Genomic DNA, 16,886 nt, shown 5'->3' on the forward strand with positions numbered 1-16,886 from the left:
CTTCTGTGGTTTCCTCACCTCTCTCAGCTTTCATAGAATTGAAGAATTAGGTCCTTACTCTGATCAGGCTTTGGATTAAAGGAATGTTGTGGCTTATTTGACCTTCCATCCCACTACTCAAAGTTCCTCATATCCACAATAAGGCTGCTCTGCTTTCTTATCATGCATGTGTTCACTGGAGTAGCACTTTTCATTTCAAAACGTTTCCTTTTTACTCACAATTTAGCTAATAGGCCAAGAGGCCTAGCTTTTGGCCTATCTCAGCTTTCAACATTCCCTACCAAGCTACTTACGGCTTTTAATGTGAAGGGACAGACAAGTGACTCTTCCTTCCACTTAATACCTAATTAAAGCCATTGTAGGGTTAAGTTAACTGGCCTAATTTGAATACCACTAAGTCTCAGAGAATAGAAGGCCCAAAAAGAGGGAGAGAGATGGGGAACGAGTCAGTGTAAGAGTCAGAAGACATACAGCATTTATTGAACATTAAGTTCATGGTCTTACATGCGTAGGCATATGCCATAAAACAATTATAATAGTACCAACAAAGGTCACTGATCACAGATTACCATTAAAAAATATAATAATGAAAAAGTTTGAAATATTGTAAGAATTAGCAAAATGTTGACAAAGACACAAAATGAGCAAATACTGGAAAAATGGCACCAATAAACTTGCTAGACTGAAGATTGCCACAAACTTATAACTGCCAAAAAACACAGTATTTGCAAAGCACCATAAAGTGAAACACAATAAAATGAGATACGCTTGTATGTATGTTGTACTTCGAGATAAAATGTGAAAAAAAAAAAGGTCTTGAGTCAATAAATGTATCGACAAGGACTATATTAATTTCACTTAGTTCTCCTAAGTTTTATGTATTAATTTGAGAGAGTGAGAGCAAGCAAGAGCAGGGGAGAGGCAGACAGGGAGAGCAAAAAATCCCAAACAGGCTCCCCGCTGACACTGATGAACTGTGAGATCATGACCTGAGCTGAAATCAAGAGTAGGATGCTTAACTGACTGAGCCACCCAGGCACCCCTTGCTCCTTTTCAAAGTCCAAAGTTACCTAATCTCTGAGGACATAGAAACAAATTTTGACATAAAACACAAAAAGAAAAAAGGGAAAAAAAACATGTGAAAACCTGTTCAATCACTTAAGTCATGTCAACACCAGATTTGTTTTTAATTTTCTATTTATTTTTGAGAGAGAGAAACAGAGAGAGAGAGAGAGAGAGAAAGAGAGAGAGAGAGAGAGAGAGAGAGAGAATGAGGGGGGAGGGGCAGAGAGGGGAGATACACAATCTGTGAAGCAGGCTCCAGGCTCTGAGTTGTCAGCACAGGGCCTGACGCTGGCCTGGAACTCATGAACCACAAGATCATGACCTGAGCCAAAGGTGCTTAACCGAATGAGCCACCCAGGCACCCCAACACCAGCAAATTTTTAACAGCTTACATCCTTACCTGCAAAATAAAGTTAAGTACCTAATAATGTCTTACTAAAAGGTTTTAGTAAAGATCAATAAGAAACAGGTGAAAGCAGAAAATTGTAAATTCTCAAAAATATATATATTTTCCATTTTCACAACAAGGACTCAAATTTATAAATTTTCCTTTTCACCCAATAAGGACGTGATATCCAATATGCAAGCTGGTCAAAGTAACGAGGGAAATAGTCTGGTCCAGCAAACACACATTTTGGCGTCTCTAAGAAATTATTCTAACAAGTCTATAAATCAACCTGTATATTTATAGCTTTGTATAAGGCTGGACTGTTTGTAAGAAGAAATAATGGAAGCAACCAACAAATTCACCACCGGGGATTAAAAGATGCTATATATCTCTATAAAATAAAAAATACGTGAATACTAAAATTAATATGATACATGTACTACCCTTATGAGATGACCCCAAATTATCAAGTGAAAAAACTAAAAGACAGTATGTTAAAAATGTTTGCATATACAAAGAAAAATTGTAAACATGGTTTTACTAGAGCTTTTTGTGTTTATTTCATAAACTGTTAATTTACAAGCCTATACCACATTTCCAAGTTACCCTAATTTTTAAAAGCACATGGACACAAAAATGTTACTGTAGGAATAGTCTTCAATACATTCTTACAAAATATTCATGATTCACCAAAAAACACCATAAAAAACAGAAACAAAAGCATAAATACCATATTTTTACATTTTCAGCCATGATTTTTCTGATAATGTGTAAGTTTAGGTGACTTAGTCTAATTTCTTTATACTTATTTTAATAGCCATCATTTATTGGCTCTTATGTACAAAGCACATATATGCAACAAGTCTACAAAGTGCATGACAAGAGACTCTGAAGGATAAGTAGCTACATACTAAAAAACATTAGATCATGCATGGTTAAAAAAAAAAAAAAAAAAAAGTTTTACCTGTGTAGCATGTCTGGGGCCTGGTTCAGCAGCGTGTAATACTGCCTCACAAATTCCCGCCCGACCAGCAGGGGACTAGGCTTCTCCATAACCATTGCTTTGGTCAATTCAACCTGGAAAAAAATGTTGAAGATGTTCAACTTGAAAGATCAAGTACACAGGGGAAAAATGGCAGGGGAAAAAACTGAATTATTTAGCTAAAACCAACTCAAAGACAAGACACTTTAGCAATTCTTGGTTTTAAAAAATAAGCATAAGAATAAAACCCCCACAGACCAGGTTAGATTTTTATTCAAGTTTATTGTAATCTGATGAATTATTATTCTCAAAAATTAATTTCTTTAAAATGATTATAAGAACTTCAAAGGTACATATTTCCAGCATGTACCTTATAATTTCTCTGAATTTTTTTTAATGTTTATTTTTGATGTTTTGAGAGAGAGAGACAAAGTGCAAGTGGGGTAGAGGCAGAGAGAGGGAGACACAGAATCCGAAGCAGGCTCCAGGTTCTGAGTTGTCAGAGCCTGACGAATTAATGTTTATTTCTGAGAGACAGACAGACAGAGTGTGAGCAGAGGAGGGGCAGTGAGACAGGGAGACCTAGAACTCAAACTGGGCTCCAGGCTCCGCGCGGTAAGCACAGAGCCCGACGAAGGGCTCGAACTCATGAACTGTGAGATCATGACCTGAGCCAAAGTCGGACCCTTAACCGACTGAGCCACCCAGGCACCCCTCTCTAAATTTCTAAACCCAATTAAGAGTGTTCCACTTCTAAGATTACAAGCACATTCTTATTTGTTGCAATACTAGATTCAAGGGTGATAAATATAGCTCTGACATACAGGAGGCACATGTGATCACATTTTTAGTCAGTATCAGGGAAAACTTCTAATATCTTTAAGAGAAACCATAAAAATCTAAAAATGCTATGCTTAGTTCATTTCTTGATGAAACCAAATATAATCTGAAAAAGGGTGAGCTAACAAAATTTTTTTTTACTCAAAAAAATTATCTACCACCTCAAAGTCCTCACAATGACAAAGTATCTTTTGAGTATTAAGAAAGGCAGCAAACACTAAGTCCTCAATTATTGTTATTATCAAAATAAAACTTTTTGGGAAAAATATCTGGTAGGAGATAATCCAACTTTTCATTTGAGGAATAAAATCATCCTCAAATTAAACATACAGGCAAACACATGTACAGATCAAGTACAGTAAAAAAGGCAAGACATTTTATTTCAGTTTTCTCAAAGGACAGGCAAAACAATTTGATTGGTTAATTCCTGAACAATTTGTGGACATATATTTATCTTCATCTAGTGCATCTGCCATTATCCTTTTATCTTAAAAAGTTTGAGAGAGAGCGCGTGCGCTCGAGAGAGAGCGCGTGCGCTCGAGAGCGAGCATGCGCACATGGGCACACGAGCAGGGAAGGGGCAGAGAGAGAATCCCAAGCAGGTTCCAAAGCTGTCTACACAGAGCTGGGCATGGGGCTCGAACTCGCAGAATGTGAGATCATGAACGGAGCCAAAACCTAGAGCCAGACACTCAACTCAGTCACACAGGCACCCCTGCATTATTCTTGAGTATCTGTCCAATTTACTACCTGTTTCACTGAAACCTAAGAAATTAGTTCAAGGCCAGTCCACATTTTCCCCAGATTACAGGCACTAGATCAATACAGAATACCTTCCTAGTCATACTGGAGAGTAGTTTACCTGTAGGCATGGTTACTAGAGTATCAGTAAAAAGAATTTGGATACTAGGTCTTAAACAAATAGACTAAACCAGAATGAGAAATTGCTATATTTTTCCCTGGATCATAGTCAAACAAAAAAAAAAAGAAAAAAAAAAAGAAGAAGATAATTTCAGATGTTCTTACTGATCCTAAATTCTTCAGAACTTCAAAGTTACAGCTGGACGTGAGATCACGTCATATAACTTGTGGTTTTCAAGTTTTAAGATTTCCCATTACTATGGTACTATTACTATGATCTGATGTAAACCAGATCAACTACACTTAAAAAAATTTTTTTTAATGTTTTTATTTCTTTTTGAGACAGAGACAGAGAGGAGAGAGACAGAGTCAGAGAGAGGGAGACACAGAATCCAAAGCAGGCTCCAGGCTCTGAGCTGTCAGCATAGAGTCCAATGCGGGGGCTTGAACTCATGAGCTGTGAGACCATGACCTGAGCTGAAGTCAGATGCTTATCTGACTGAGCCACCCAAGCACCCTTCCACCTGAATTTTTAATGGAAGGGCTTACTCTAGGCAAAGTCAAAAGAGCAAAATATCTTATGATCTGCGTAAGAATGCATATGGAACTCTCATACAAATCACTAAAATAAAGAATAACCCAAGAGAAAAACAGGCAAAGGAAATGGAAGAGCCAATTCTCAGGAAAGTAAATGGGCAAGAAATGATAAACTAAGTAACCAATAAAATGCAAACTAAAACCTATCACTTCTCACAGAAGATCCCCTGAAATACTAAATTATCAGTCAGTGTTCAACACTGTCAAGAAGTTGGGAAAAGAGAACCGGCAAAGCTGAAGAAATGCCAACTGCTGCCACCACAGTGGAGAAGTTATCTAATAAAATCAACAATGCTCCAATGAATCCAGCAATCTTTTCTAGACACATACACAAGAGAAACACCCATAGGCACAAGAGATAAAGCGAGAAATTAACTGCCACCCTATTTCTGAAACATAACACAAATAACCTATGCTATCTGTCAAACAGGAAATGGATTAGGGTGCAGTTTATACAGATCATTCAAACACTGTATCTAAGATAATCACATGGGGCACTGACAAGATTGAAAAGCAGTACTATTTATAATTATGCCAGGTTAACTGGAGTGAATTAGGGCTGTCCCTAGGAAACCAAGACATAAAGTCATCCTATTTATAGTGGTCAAAGTCAGCATGAAATAGATCTCAAAAACAATGTTAAAATGAAAAGTCAGTTGCTGAGTATGTACTGTATAATAGCTTTTAAACTTTTAAAAGTGTTTTTAGTATACACAAAACATTAGATATTGTTCATAGTACTTTTCTACTTATGAAAAGCTTTATTAACATTATGCTGTCATATACAGTACACAATAAATACTTTAGTCCTAACTTTGAAGTATTTGTTACTTCCATTGGATCAGATTTTCTTCTTTTAATATTTAAGGCCTAAAAATTAGCCTGATACATGGAGTATCCCAGCAGAAATTCCATTTGGACAAGAAAACCATTCAAATTATTCTGCTTATATGTAAAAATCTTACTATATGTCATCAACTGTGATACTTAGTTTATGTAAACAGATGCTTTTACTTGGTAGAATTAATTTTAAAAATACACCCATAGGAGCATAACTGATTATCTAATTTATGCTTTAAACTATAGTTTGACTGCAAATGAGGTACTTTGGAATAACTTCATCACCTATGATAACTCTTACTCCAATCTACCCTTTTGGTTTCCTTCATCTGTTTTTGTTTTTATCATGATTTGTATTCTGCAGCTATTTCCAGTTTTTTTCTTCCAAGATTTAATTTAAATTCAAGTTAGTTAACATATAGTGTAGTATTAGTTTCAGAAGTGTATTTTCATGATTCATCACTTACATAACACCCAGTACTCATCCCAACAAGTGCCCTCCTTAATGCCCATCACCCATTTAGACCATCCCCCACCCACCTCCCTCCATCAATCCTCAGTTTGTTCTCTATAGTTAAAAGTCTCTTATGGTTTGCTTCCCTCTGCTTTCATCTTATTTTTCCTTCCCCTATGTTCATCTGTTTTGTTTCTTAAATTTCACATTTGAACGAAATCATACGATATTTGTCTTTGACTGACTTATTTCACTCAGAATAAGGGAAAGAGCCAGGGTACGTGGGTGGCTCAGCTGGTTAAGCTCCTTGTGGGGCCTGCACTGAGCGTGGAGCCTGCTTAGCGTTCTCTCCCTCCCTCTCCCTCTGCCCTTCCCTTACTTGCGTGGGCACACACATGCTCTCTCAAAAAACATATACAATAAACTTTTTCAAAATAAAAAAAAAAATAAAAAAAATTATGGAAAGAGCCCAAATGTCCATCGACTAATGAATGGATAAGGATGTGGTGTGTGCATACACATACACACACACACAAAATGGAACATTATCAGCCAACAAAAGGAATGAAATCTTGCCATTTGCAAGGACATGGAAAGAATAGAGCACTGGTATATTTATTTTTAAAATAGTCTGGAAGTAAAAACAGACAAATAGATCCATAGAACAAAATAGCTAAGAAATATACCCACATATAAAGGGACAACTGGGATTTTTAACATAAATGCAGATAATTCGGTAGAAAAAGGATATTCTGTTCAACAAATGGTGGAAGAATTGCATATCCATACATTGGAAAAAATGAACCTCACTTCACGCACCACATTAAGTTTACTAGAAATGGTTTTATGTAAAATCTAGAACTATTAAAATCTGCATGACCTTGGGTTGAGCAAAGATTCTAGTTACACTGAAAACATAATCTATATGAACACTGATACTGTAGATTCTGTAAAACTTTCTGCCCTGCAAGACACTTTTAAGAGAATTAAAACACGAGCTAGACTGGGGGATAAATATTTCAAAGCATATATCTGATAGGAAAACTTGTTATCTATAAGAACTCTCATAACCGAATAACAATCCCATAAAATATGAGCAAAAGATATGAAAAAACACTCCACCAAAGAAATTATTTGAATGCCAAATGAGCCCATGAAAAATGCTAAACATCCTTAGTAATCAAAGAAATGCAAATTAAAACCACAGTAAGGTACCACTACACCTGTCAGAACGACCAAAATAAATGCTGACCGAGGTTGGCCAGGATATACAGAAACTCTCAGGATATACTCAAAATTCTGCTGGTGGGAGCGTCAAGTGGTGCAACCACTTAAGAAAATTTAGTCAGTTTCTTAGAAAGCTTTATTTGTAACACCCTAAAGCTGAAAACCAACCAAACATCCATCAACAGGTGAATGGATAACATTTCAGTGTATTTACAGAATATAACTTTTTTCACAAGCACATATTGTATGATACAGCTTACATAAAAATTCTAGAAAACATAGGGGGCACCTGGGGGGGCTCAGTTGGTAAAGCTTCCATCTCTTTGATTTCAGCTCAGGTCATGATCTACAGTTCATGGTATGGAGCTCCATGCCTGCTTGGGATTCTCTCTCCCCCTCTCCTTGCCCCTCCACCCCCAAGCTCTCTCTAAATAAGGAAAGAAAGAGAGAAAAAGAGAGAGAGAGAGAGAGAGAGAGAGAGAGAGAAAGGAAAGAAAGAAAGAAAAAACAAGGAGTCCTACTTAAAAAAGTGATGCAAATTGTTAACTGTCAATTCTAAGTACTAGGACGTTTAAGTCGTCTTTTTACCCTATCTTAATAATTTATCAAAAACACTAAGAAAAAAAACACCAAGGGTTTGTGTGCACTAATATGAATATATATTAAATTATCATAAATTTTGTAGCAAGGTTATGCTATGTATTCAAATATTTGAAATTAAGGCAGTAAGAGAAACCAAAATGTTTTCCCAAAACCAGAGAAACTTTAATACAAAAGCCACTGTCTGTACTCATAGCAAGAGCAGTATCACCATCACGGGATCTACTGTTCAATCTGTTTTCTAAATTCTACACGTTTACCACCTGCACCTCCCTTTAATTCTTCCTGATAGTTCCTTGGAGAAATGGTTGACTTTAGGGCTGGGAAAGGCAAAATACAAGGTGAGCCTGAACTACCCGGTAAATAAAGAAAATGCTTTAAGGGGTGGCTCAGTCAGTTAAGCATCCGACTTCGGCTGAGGTGATGATCTCTCGGTTCGTGAGTTCGAGCCCCTCTCGGGGCTCTGTGCTGACAGCTCAGAGCCTGGAGCCTGCTTCAGATTCTGTGTCTCCCTCTCTCTGCCCCTCCCCTGCTTGAGCTCTGTCTCTCCCTCTCTCAAAAACAATTAAAAAAATTTTTTTTAAAAATGAAAGTGTTTAAAAAAAAAACCTCAGGGCAACGTTAAAAGGACACAAGAGCCAAAACTGCACCAATTTGAGAAGTAAAAAAGCAAAAATAACTTAGATAACATTGGATTACAAACCAAAGAATAAAATATCCATGGCTCCATAGTAACAAAAATAAATGCCTAAATAAAAAATTTAATAAGAAAATAAAGTCAATAAAAAAATAAAGGGGGAAGGAGACAAAGCTGCCTTACAGAATTTCAAACAGAGGGAACAAAGGAAATAAAGAATCACCATTACACTAAGATAATAGCCACAAGCAAGATCCAGTAATAAATGCTATAAGGAACCTTTAAAGAAACATATTAACATATGCTAAGAAACATAGACACAAATTAACATATGCTTAAGAAACCTTTAAGAAACAGAGCTAACATATATTAGCATAACTTTGAAGTGTCTCCCCCCCCCCCAAATATTTAGTAATTACAATAATAGCTTTAATACATAGCTAATTTATGTCCACAAATTCTGATTCTCTTCCTTGGGGACTGGTTTTTAACAAAGAAAACAAGGGGAAAAATCCTAACCTGGTAGACACCACTTAATCGACCAAGGTTAAATTCAACCAGTACATCATGTACCCCTTGATGTGATAAGAAGGCTAAGTCACCTCTGTATTCTTCCCCCAAATCCATAAACTCAGTCTACCTATAACACCAAGTGTACCCAAATTGAGATCAAGTGTCAAGGTCATAAAAGACAAAGAAAGAAAAGAAACTGTGACAGATCAGAGAGACTCAAGAGACTGCAATGTGTTATCTTAGATTGGATCCTGGAACAGATAAAGGACGTTAGTGGAAAAACTAAGGAAATCTAAGGGCAATCATTTCATTAATAGTATTTTATTCAACATCAATTTCTAGCTATCTCAAACTCAAGTTTTCTCAAAAGAAAAAAACTTCAAAAGGAACTGAAAAAACCTAACAATTTACTAGCTTTTCTTGGTTTTTTAACATCCATCCATTCCCCACTCCAAAGTTAAAAGCTAATCAGCTGGACTTATAATTGGGCAACAATCTACGTTCCTTCTCAGTGAGGTGAAAAAACACTTTATGGTTAATACTACTGCCTCATCTATGAAATTCCTGAAAACATGAATTTCCCATCCTTTAGATTTCACAAATCACAGAGCAGGCTCAGAGAGTCCATGAACACAGGGTATACTTGAGTCACAGCCTAAAAAAGCCTGGAAAGGTTTTGGACTCCAGATTCTGAACCCTACAAACTTTTTTGAATAAGGAAATAGCTACACTCTACAGTTCACTGCTAGACATATAAGCTTTACAAAACAGACAACTTTTTGGGTTTCAGAGCCTCAATTCCCTTTGTAAGTAAAAACGTAAGACTACTAAGACATGTAAAAGCACTTTTAGAACATATAAAGGGCTATACAAATACACAATGATGCTGTTAAGTAGCCATTTAACATCCCCAGAGTTGCAGCGTGCCCCATGTAGGAAGCCACTTTCTCTGAGCCATCTCTAGCATTTACTTTTTTAAATACGGGAAACACAACAAGCTGAGCAGCTGAACAATAGTACAACATGACAAACTGCCAGAGGATGAAAGGGGAAATCAATTCATCTAAAGACACTAAGGCCACAATCTGTGAGAAAAATGTTTTAATTACTTTGTTTTATAAAGGCCACTCTTCATGTGCAGATTATTCCTGGCTCTTCACCATTATCACCTGGCTTGCAATTCAGCTTTCCCCACCCAGGCCAAACAGGGTGTCCAAGGATACTTAAAAAAAAATAAACAGGTGATTTTTAAGATTTGAAAAACATAATAAACCTAGTTAACCACCAGTGTGATCAGCAACTACAAGTGAGATTACAGTTGCTGAATCTAAATTTAACTCCATGGCTGGAAGGGCAGTGTTGCAACTAAAGGTTTTTCCTACTAGCTATGAACTGACTAGCCAGGGGAGGGGGGGAAAGCAGTTTTTAAACCTACTTATTCTGACAATTCTCTTTGCAAAAGAACACACAATGCATGTGTGAATTCTGAAATATCATTAAAAAAAAAAAAAAAACCCAATCTAATTACAAAATGTTGAACGATCAAGGAGGTAATTAAACTGGCAAAAAGAAAAAATTGGTTTTGGTCACAAATTCAGGCTTTATATTAAATTTCATCTTTTAACATTGCCCCAACCATCCTAAGAACCACATACAATTCATAAACCTATAAAAATTTAAGTTTAAGGCATGAACCTATAAAAATTTAAAACTAACCTCTACCCTTTACTTTCTCTGCAAAGTACTAAAAGAACAAAATAATAATGTAAATTACAAGGAAAGAAAAAAGAAAAAACGACCGCAAGTAGGTCAGCAACAAACATTACCAAATCTTCTGATGCACCCTTAGCGGACTGTCAGCTGAGAACAGCCAACTGAATGTGAGTTAAAGAACAAAGAAGTGCCTACTTTTCTATCAGTTAGAAGCACAAGAGCTTAGACACACAGGATTTAATAACAAAAGTAACGTGACTTGGCTGGGAAGAAGGGAGGCTCACCAGCCTTGTATTATCACAATTTGCTTCGTTTGTTCCTAATAAACGCACGCACAAGAGATCAACCAGGCTACCAATCTGTAAAATACCTCGGTTTTCATATTCCTGACCAACTGATAACCATTCGCCTGAGGCAAAGAACAGGTTAAGAAATACTTGAAAGAGAAACAAAAGTTTCTCTTAATGCATAAGGATATTTCATTCTGATACATTCTACTCCCAGCAGTGATACCATCAGCTGGATTTAAAAAATTAACAGTTTCTATGTCATGTTTTAACATTTGAAACCTAATGCTAACTCAATAGGCAACCCCAACTAAATAAAGGTAACTAAAATGGCTACATGAGAAGGCCAGTTCTAAGTAAAACAATGTTACATTCCAAAGCAATCTGTTATTTATGGCAACATCAACAAAAAACTTGGCCATACAGTATTTTGATTTATCTATTGCTACTTTCTGTTAACAAACATGGAAAGTACTGGGAAATGGAAACACTTACAAATATTGATTCTTTGTAGTTTTTTAATTTCCTAACAAGGATGTAAATTATGTATTCCCTCCTACTACAAAAAAATTCTTTAAAGACCAATCCTAAAAGCTCTGAAGGAAGGCTGAAAGCCATCCCAAGCAAAATTAATTCACAAGAGCTAGTCCCAAAACTTTTATTGTAGTTTTTTTCTCTCAAGTAGAGATATTTGTGATGTCAAGTAATGATCTGAACCTACAACTATATTTTTTAAGTTTAGTTAGAGAGAAAGTGAGGACGAGCAGGGGAGGGGCAGAGAGGGAGAGAGAGAATCCCAAGCAGGCTCTGCACCATCAGCACAGAGAGGCCGAGGGGGAACTCCAAACTCACCAACAGATCGTGACCTGAGCCCAAGTCCAGTCGGGCACTTAACCAACAGCCATCCAGGCGCCCCTGGACCTACAACTATTTTATTAAGCCAAGGAGCATACTGCCTTTCAAATATCGCAAACCTATACTCGTCTTTAAAGGTGTCTTCTGTATTTGCAGCATACAGACAGGAACCTAACAGGAAACGCTCAACACATGAACTGAATGCAGAGAGGCTTTCATCCGCAGAAGATCCCGACTGCCAGGTCCCGACTGGCGTAAGGGCAAGACTTCCAACACCTCTCTATCACCCGTAATTCACCTAGCACAAGCTCAAATGGTTAAATTTACGTTGTAACTGGGCACCATCCTTTCCGTCCCGACTTCGCATCTCAACCCACGCAGGCGGGCGAGATGTGAAACTCATCGCTCTGACTCGCATTTTCTCCAACTACAAAACGAGGAAGTTAAGCGATCCTCCCGAAGGTCCTTCTCAAAAGCCTGCCCCGGTGAAGACAAGAAAAAGGTTTCAAGGTCTAGACCAATTTCGGAGCCTAACTGGCTGCTGGCGGGACTTTCCCACCACCAGTATCAAATCCGAGGAGGAACACCGTCCACGTTCATTCGCACGTATTCATTCGATTCTATCCTTTTTCCGGAAGCGTGGAGGGCGGCACGTCCCTCCACGCGAATACACGTAGAAAGGAAAGCCCAAAGCCTCTCGTGTCCTTTGTCATAATCCCACTTCCAACCCGCGTCTCCCTGAAGCCCACAAGTGGCTCCAGTACAAACGCCAATGCACTCTTCGCAGCAGTTGGCCTCGCCAGGCTGATGCTGCTGCCCCCAGGGACCAGGGCTCCGGGGACAGCGGCGCCCTGGAGCCGCGCAGGGCGCTGGCACAAGGACGAAAGGAGGCTGCGGGACTAGGAGTCAGACGGCCCGCGGGTTCCAACCAGCACCTGCCTCTTACCGTCTGTGTGCCTTTGAGCACGCCTCTCCACCGCGGGCCCACCGAATCCACTGCCATAGGGCAAATCCCCGCACCTACCTCCTCGGATCCTCGTGGGAGCGCATGAGAGCCACACAAGTTGCTCAGCACAGTGCCTGGCACACAGTGGGGGCTTAGAAAACACAAGGGTTATTATCTCCTCTCACTATCCATGCATTCGCTGCTCCCCCTTTAACTCCCTGCGAAGCCGAAGCGCTGCACTTCTGCTTCCCGAGTCGAAAAACCCTCATCGCGCTTTCGTGTCGCCCCGCCCCAAAATAAAAGCCTCCTCGGGTCCGGGCCAAACTGGAGCCCCTCGCCAGGGGAGGGAAGGCTCTGCGGGCGCGCGGGAGGGAGGCGGCGGGCGGGAAAGGCCGACGAGACCGCCGCGCGAGGCCCCAGGCCCCCGAGATCGCTCTGGAGCCCGGGCGGCGGCCGCGGCTCGCTCTCGCCCCGCGCGGCCGTTGGGCGTGGCACGCGCACGAGGCGGCCGCGGACACGGCCACGCGCGCCGACCGGTGGGAGCGCGGCGAAGAGGGGGCGGGGAAACTCCGCGCGCCCGTGCGCCCGCCTGCGGCCGTTTGGGGGGGTGGTGTGCACGCCTCGCGCGGCCGCCGCCGTCGCTCGGACTTCTCCTCCCTCTCACAACCGTCCCAGCTCGTCTTCGTCCCTGGGCCGCCCCGCCCCGCCCACACCCCAGAGTACCTGCGCGGCTGAGCGGGAGAGGAACAAGCTTTGCTCCACAGCACGGCAGAAGGCAAAAACCCCTCACGCAACTGCGTCCGCACACACGCGTGCTCCGTCGCCGGTCTATATAACCGCGACTCAGCCTAACTTGTTGCGGCCGGTCGAGCAGGCTGGTGACCAATCCCGACTGCGTCCTCCGGGCTCTTCGAGCAGCAATTGGGTACTGCCGCAGGATGAAGGCGTGGCTCTTGATTGGCTTAGACTCATGCCTATGAGACTGTGAGGATCTCGTTTCCCTAGTAACGGATTGGCATTGAGAGAGACCAATTACTTAAAGGTACGTCGAAAAGAGGGTGGGGAGTTCTTTAACCGATACCCATAGTAGCCAATAAGTGCGTGGGGCCGCTCCCATTCGATAAAATGTGTTCCCCTGGGCGGAGATCGGTTTTCCATGCAGGAGCGGTTGCTCCACAAGGTGGGGCCCGTGTACTTTGGGGAAGTAAACCCCAAGCAACTAGGAGGTGGGCGCCAGGGAAGCCAAGGGAGCCCCTGGCCAATCACAAAGCGAGAAGGAGCTGATTGACGCGGGGGTTGGACTGTGCCAAGGAGACCGAGCCCCAGGGCCTCCGTGCCCTCTGGGGAGATCGTGAGGCTCTTTCTGGCCCCGGCTTCCGTCCTCTTTCCTTTCTCTCCCCCACTTGTTGGGTCTGGCCCTGAGGCCCCTCTCCCGCCCCCTCTCCCGCCTGTTCTGCAGTTTGGTACTAGGGAAGCCAAGTGGTAAAGTTCCCGTTGTTTGGGTTTTTTCTTCTTATAGCAACTTTTTTATTTCCATACGGCCGCCTAAGGGCACTTGCTGGCTCTCACCATTAGTCAGCACTATTGTTGGACCACAGTGAAGGGAACACCGAAGGGGAAAGTAGCGGCCGTCGCGTACCTAAAAGATCGTGTAAAAAGGTCGCCCGTGAAAACTGCTGCCGAGTTTGAGGACACAGATGTCCACCCTGCTGTTCGTGGCAAGTGCTGCGGCAGGCCGGCCCCATGGCGGGCTCGTGGGAGTTCGCTGAGGTCTTCCTTCTCTCTTGCTGCCAAGGAACCGTAAAGTCTCCTCTCGGCTTGGTCCTTTAGTGCAACATCCTGTGCGTCACCCCCATTGCCATTCAGTGTTCGAATTGCTGGGGGTGTGGGGGCCCCTTTCGTGTCGTTACTACTTTAAAAGGTAATTTGTCAAACTCCTACACGGACCCCCCCAAGGATTGCCCGAAGCACTTCAGGGGCTAAGTGGTGCTCCAGCCCGGTCCTGTCCACGTCCCTCGGTGTGTTATTGGGCCCTCTGTTGGTCACCATGAGCATTCTGTAAGGCAATACACAGACGCCTCGGTCACTTCTCATTCCAGGCATGTGGTCTCCCGTTAAGTTTTGCAGAGAATTTGGTAAAGGAGCACCTGGAGCGTCTCCGTGGAGGGGACCGGCAGCAGCCTGCTGAGACCCGGGCGCGTCCCCTGTCGCTCCCTGAGCAGGGTCTGGCCCCAGACTGGAGACTCGCGGCCGCCCCAGGAGCCAAGTGAGAGCGTCCCTCTGCCCCCTCCAGGGCCCACTGCCGCATCGGCCTAGCTCATTCAGCATTTATGAGGTTCCTATTAAGGGCTGGGATCAGAGATGATCGGGATGCCGTCTCTGTTCTCCGTCACCCATCCAACAGACTGGGGCACTTTGCTGGCCCCGGAGCCCCCAACCAGGCATCTGGGACTAAGAAAGCTTCGGATGAAATTTAACCCAGAGAGAAAAGCTGCTAAAATTTTCTACAGTAAGGACACCCACCCACCTATTCCAACACCCCACCCATTCCATCCCACCCCCGCACCCCTCTGCCCGGATCGTGCCAGCTATGCTAAGGGTTTGGAGTTTATTCTGTTGGCAATGAAGAGCCCCTGGAAGAGTTCTTAAAGGGTGGACTGAGAGATTTGCCTTTTACAAATTGACTCTCCAAATTGAAATGCTAATGAGAGCAGATTCGCAAAACTTTAAATTTACAGATTGTAATTGAACCCAGATGGCCTATGATAACAGTCTTGGCTATTCTTAATCACGTTTGGAGGGAATTTTAAGTGAAACGGCTCTTTGCGTAAGGCTATTTGGCAATCACTATTAAAATTGTGTATCACCTAAAACAATAATAGCACTTCTTGGTTGATAGCCACTTTTTTTTTTTTTAACAAAGAAGCCTATACCACGGTGTTCAACTGCAGCATTGTCAACTTTGTTAAAATATTTAAAAACTAAAAATGTAATTGCTCATCAATTGGCAAAGTGATTAGTGATATGCACATAATATAGAATACCATGCAGTAGTTTAAAAAGTAATGAGGTAGAATTACACAGATACGGATGGGTCTCCATTTGTTATTTGGACTGTTAATTGAAAAAAAAAAAAGAAAATCAAGTTCAACAAACAAAGCAAAAAACAAAACTCCTGATTTCTGTATGTGAAAATCAGTATGTAAGTACATAGGAAGGGTTCTAAATTTAAAACAATAGTTATTGCCCCTAGAGAATCTCCGAGCTTGGGAGCGATGAGGACAATGTATTATGTGAAAGTTTTACGAGACCGTATTTATGTACTGTGTTGTGTAACGGGAGGTAGGAAGGAAGGAAGAGGAAACGGATTACCAGAGGGTGAATGTAGACAAGAACCCTCAAGTGGCTGTTACTGTCTTCCAAAGGAGAGAGCAAGTTGGCACTCTCCTGTGCTAGCCTCCCCACTCAGATCATGAAACCCTCAGGCCCCAGGTGCTGGATACTTAGTAAATGTTCAGTGAATGATTTACCACCAGTGAACCGTCAAGGCAGGGGAGTCCGAGGAGATTTCCCCCCAGGGGACTTAACAGGGTTAGTTACAACCGAGTAGAGGGACGGCTGGCATCCGGTGGGCAAAGGCCAGGGATTCACAGACGCAGAAGAGAGAGACCCCACCGCCGCCACCACCACGCCCCTGCCATGACAAAGGACTTTCTGACCAAAAAGTCAACAGTGCTAAGGCTGAGAGACCCTGATCTGGCTATCTGAGTCAGCGAGGGGAGAGTCCCCAGCCTCCTGCTTCTCTTTCCACTATGAGAAACAGGGAAGGAAGAAACATGGGCAAAATCCCAGAAAACTCAGCCTGGTGGTGGTGGAGGAAGTTGGGGAACAGGGAATATTAGGAAAGGAATGATCCTAGGAATATCAAGTGGATCAGTTTTTCCCAAACATAGCTAATCACTTATGAAGGGCAATTAAAAATACATGCCTGTGTGTATCTTTCACTGTTAAATTCTCACCTGCGAACAAAGCTCTAATGTAATAACATGGATTGCAGCACTGCTCCTACTAGAAAGAGAGG

General features: G+C 41.7%; 1 protein-coding gene across 3 annotated transcripts in view; it reads right to left on the reverse strand.

Moving 5' to 3' along the window:
* G3BP1 (G3BP stress granule assembly factor 1) overlaps positions 1-13,640 on the reverse strand; it is a 36,371-nt gene extending 22,731 nt beyond the window's left edge. Inside the window, exons 1-3 of one of the 3 annotated variants that reach the window (XM_030328886.1) lie at positions 12,884-13,240; positions 10,114-10,226; positions 2,418-2,530 (exon numbers count right to left, since the gene is read on the reverse strand). In XM_030328886.1, the coding sequence (XP_030184746.1) occupies positions 2,418-2,512 (95 nt within the window). In that variant the 5' untranslated portion in view covers positions 2,513-2,530; positions 10,114-10,226; positions 12,884-13,240. Of the gene's footprint in view, positions 1-2,417; positions 2,531-10,113; positions 10,227-12,883; positions 13,241-13,528 lie in introns of those variants that run through there. The other 2 variants (XM_030328873.2, XM_030328880.1) reach the window with 2 other exon arrangements.
* Positions 13,641-16,886: the final 3,246 nt, after the last annotated feature.

The sequence above is a fragment of the Lynx canadensis genome, chromosome A1 (assembly GCF_007474595.2).
Source record: "Lynx canadensis isolate LIC74 chromosome A1, mLynCan4.pri.v2, whole genome shotgun sequence".
Lineage (NCBI taxonomy): Eukaryota > Metazoa > Chordata > Mammalia > Carnivora > Felidae > Lynx > Lynx canadensis.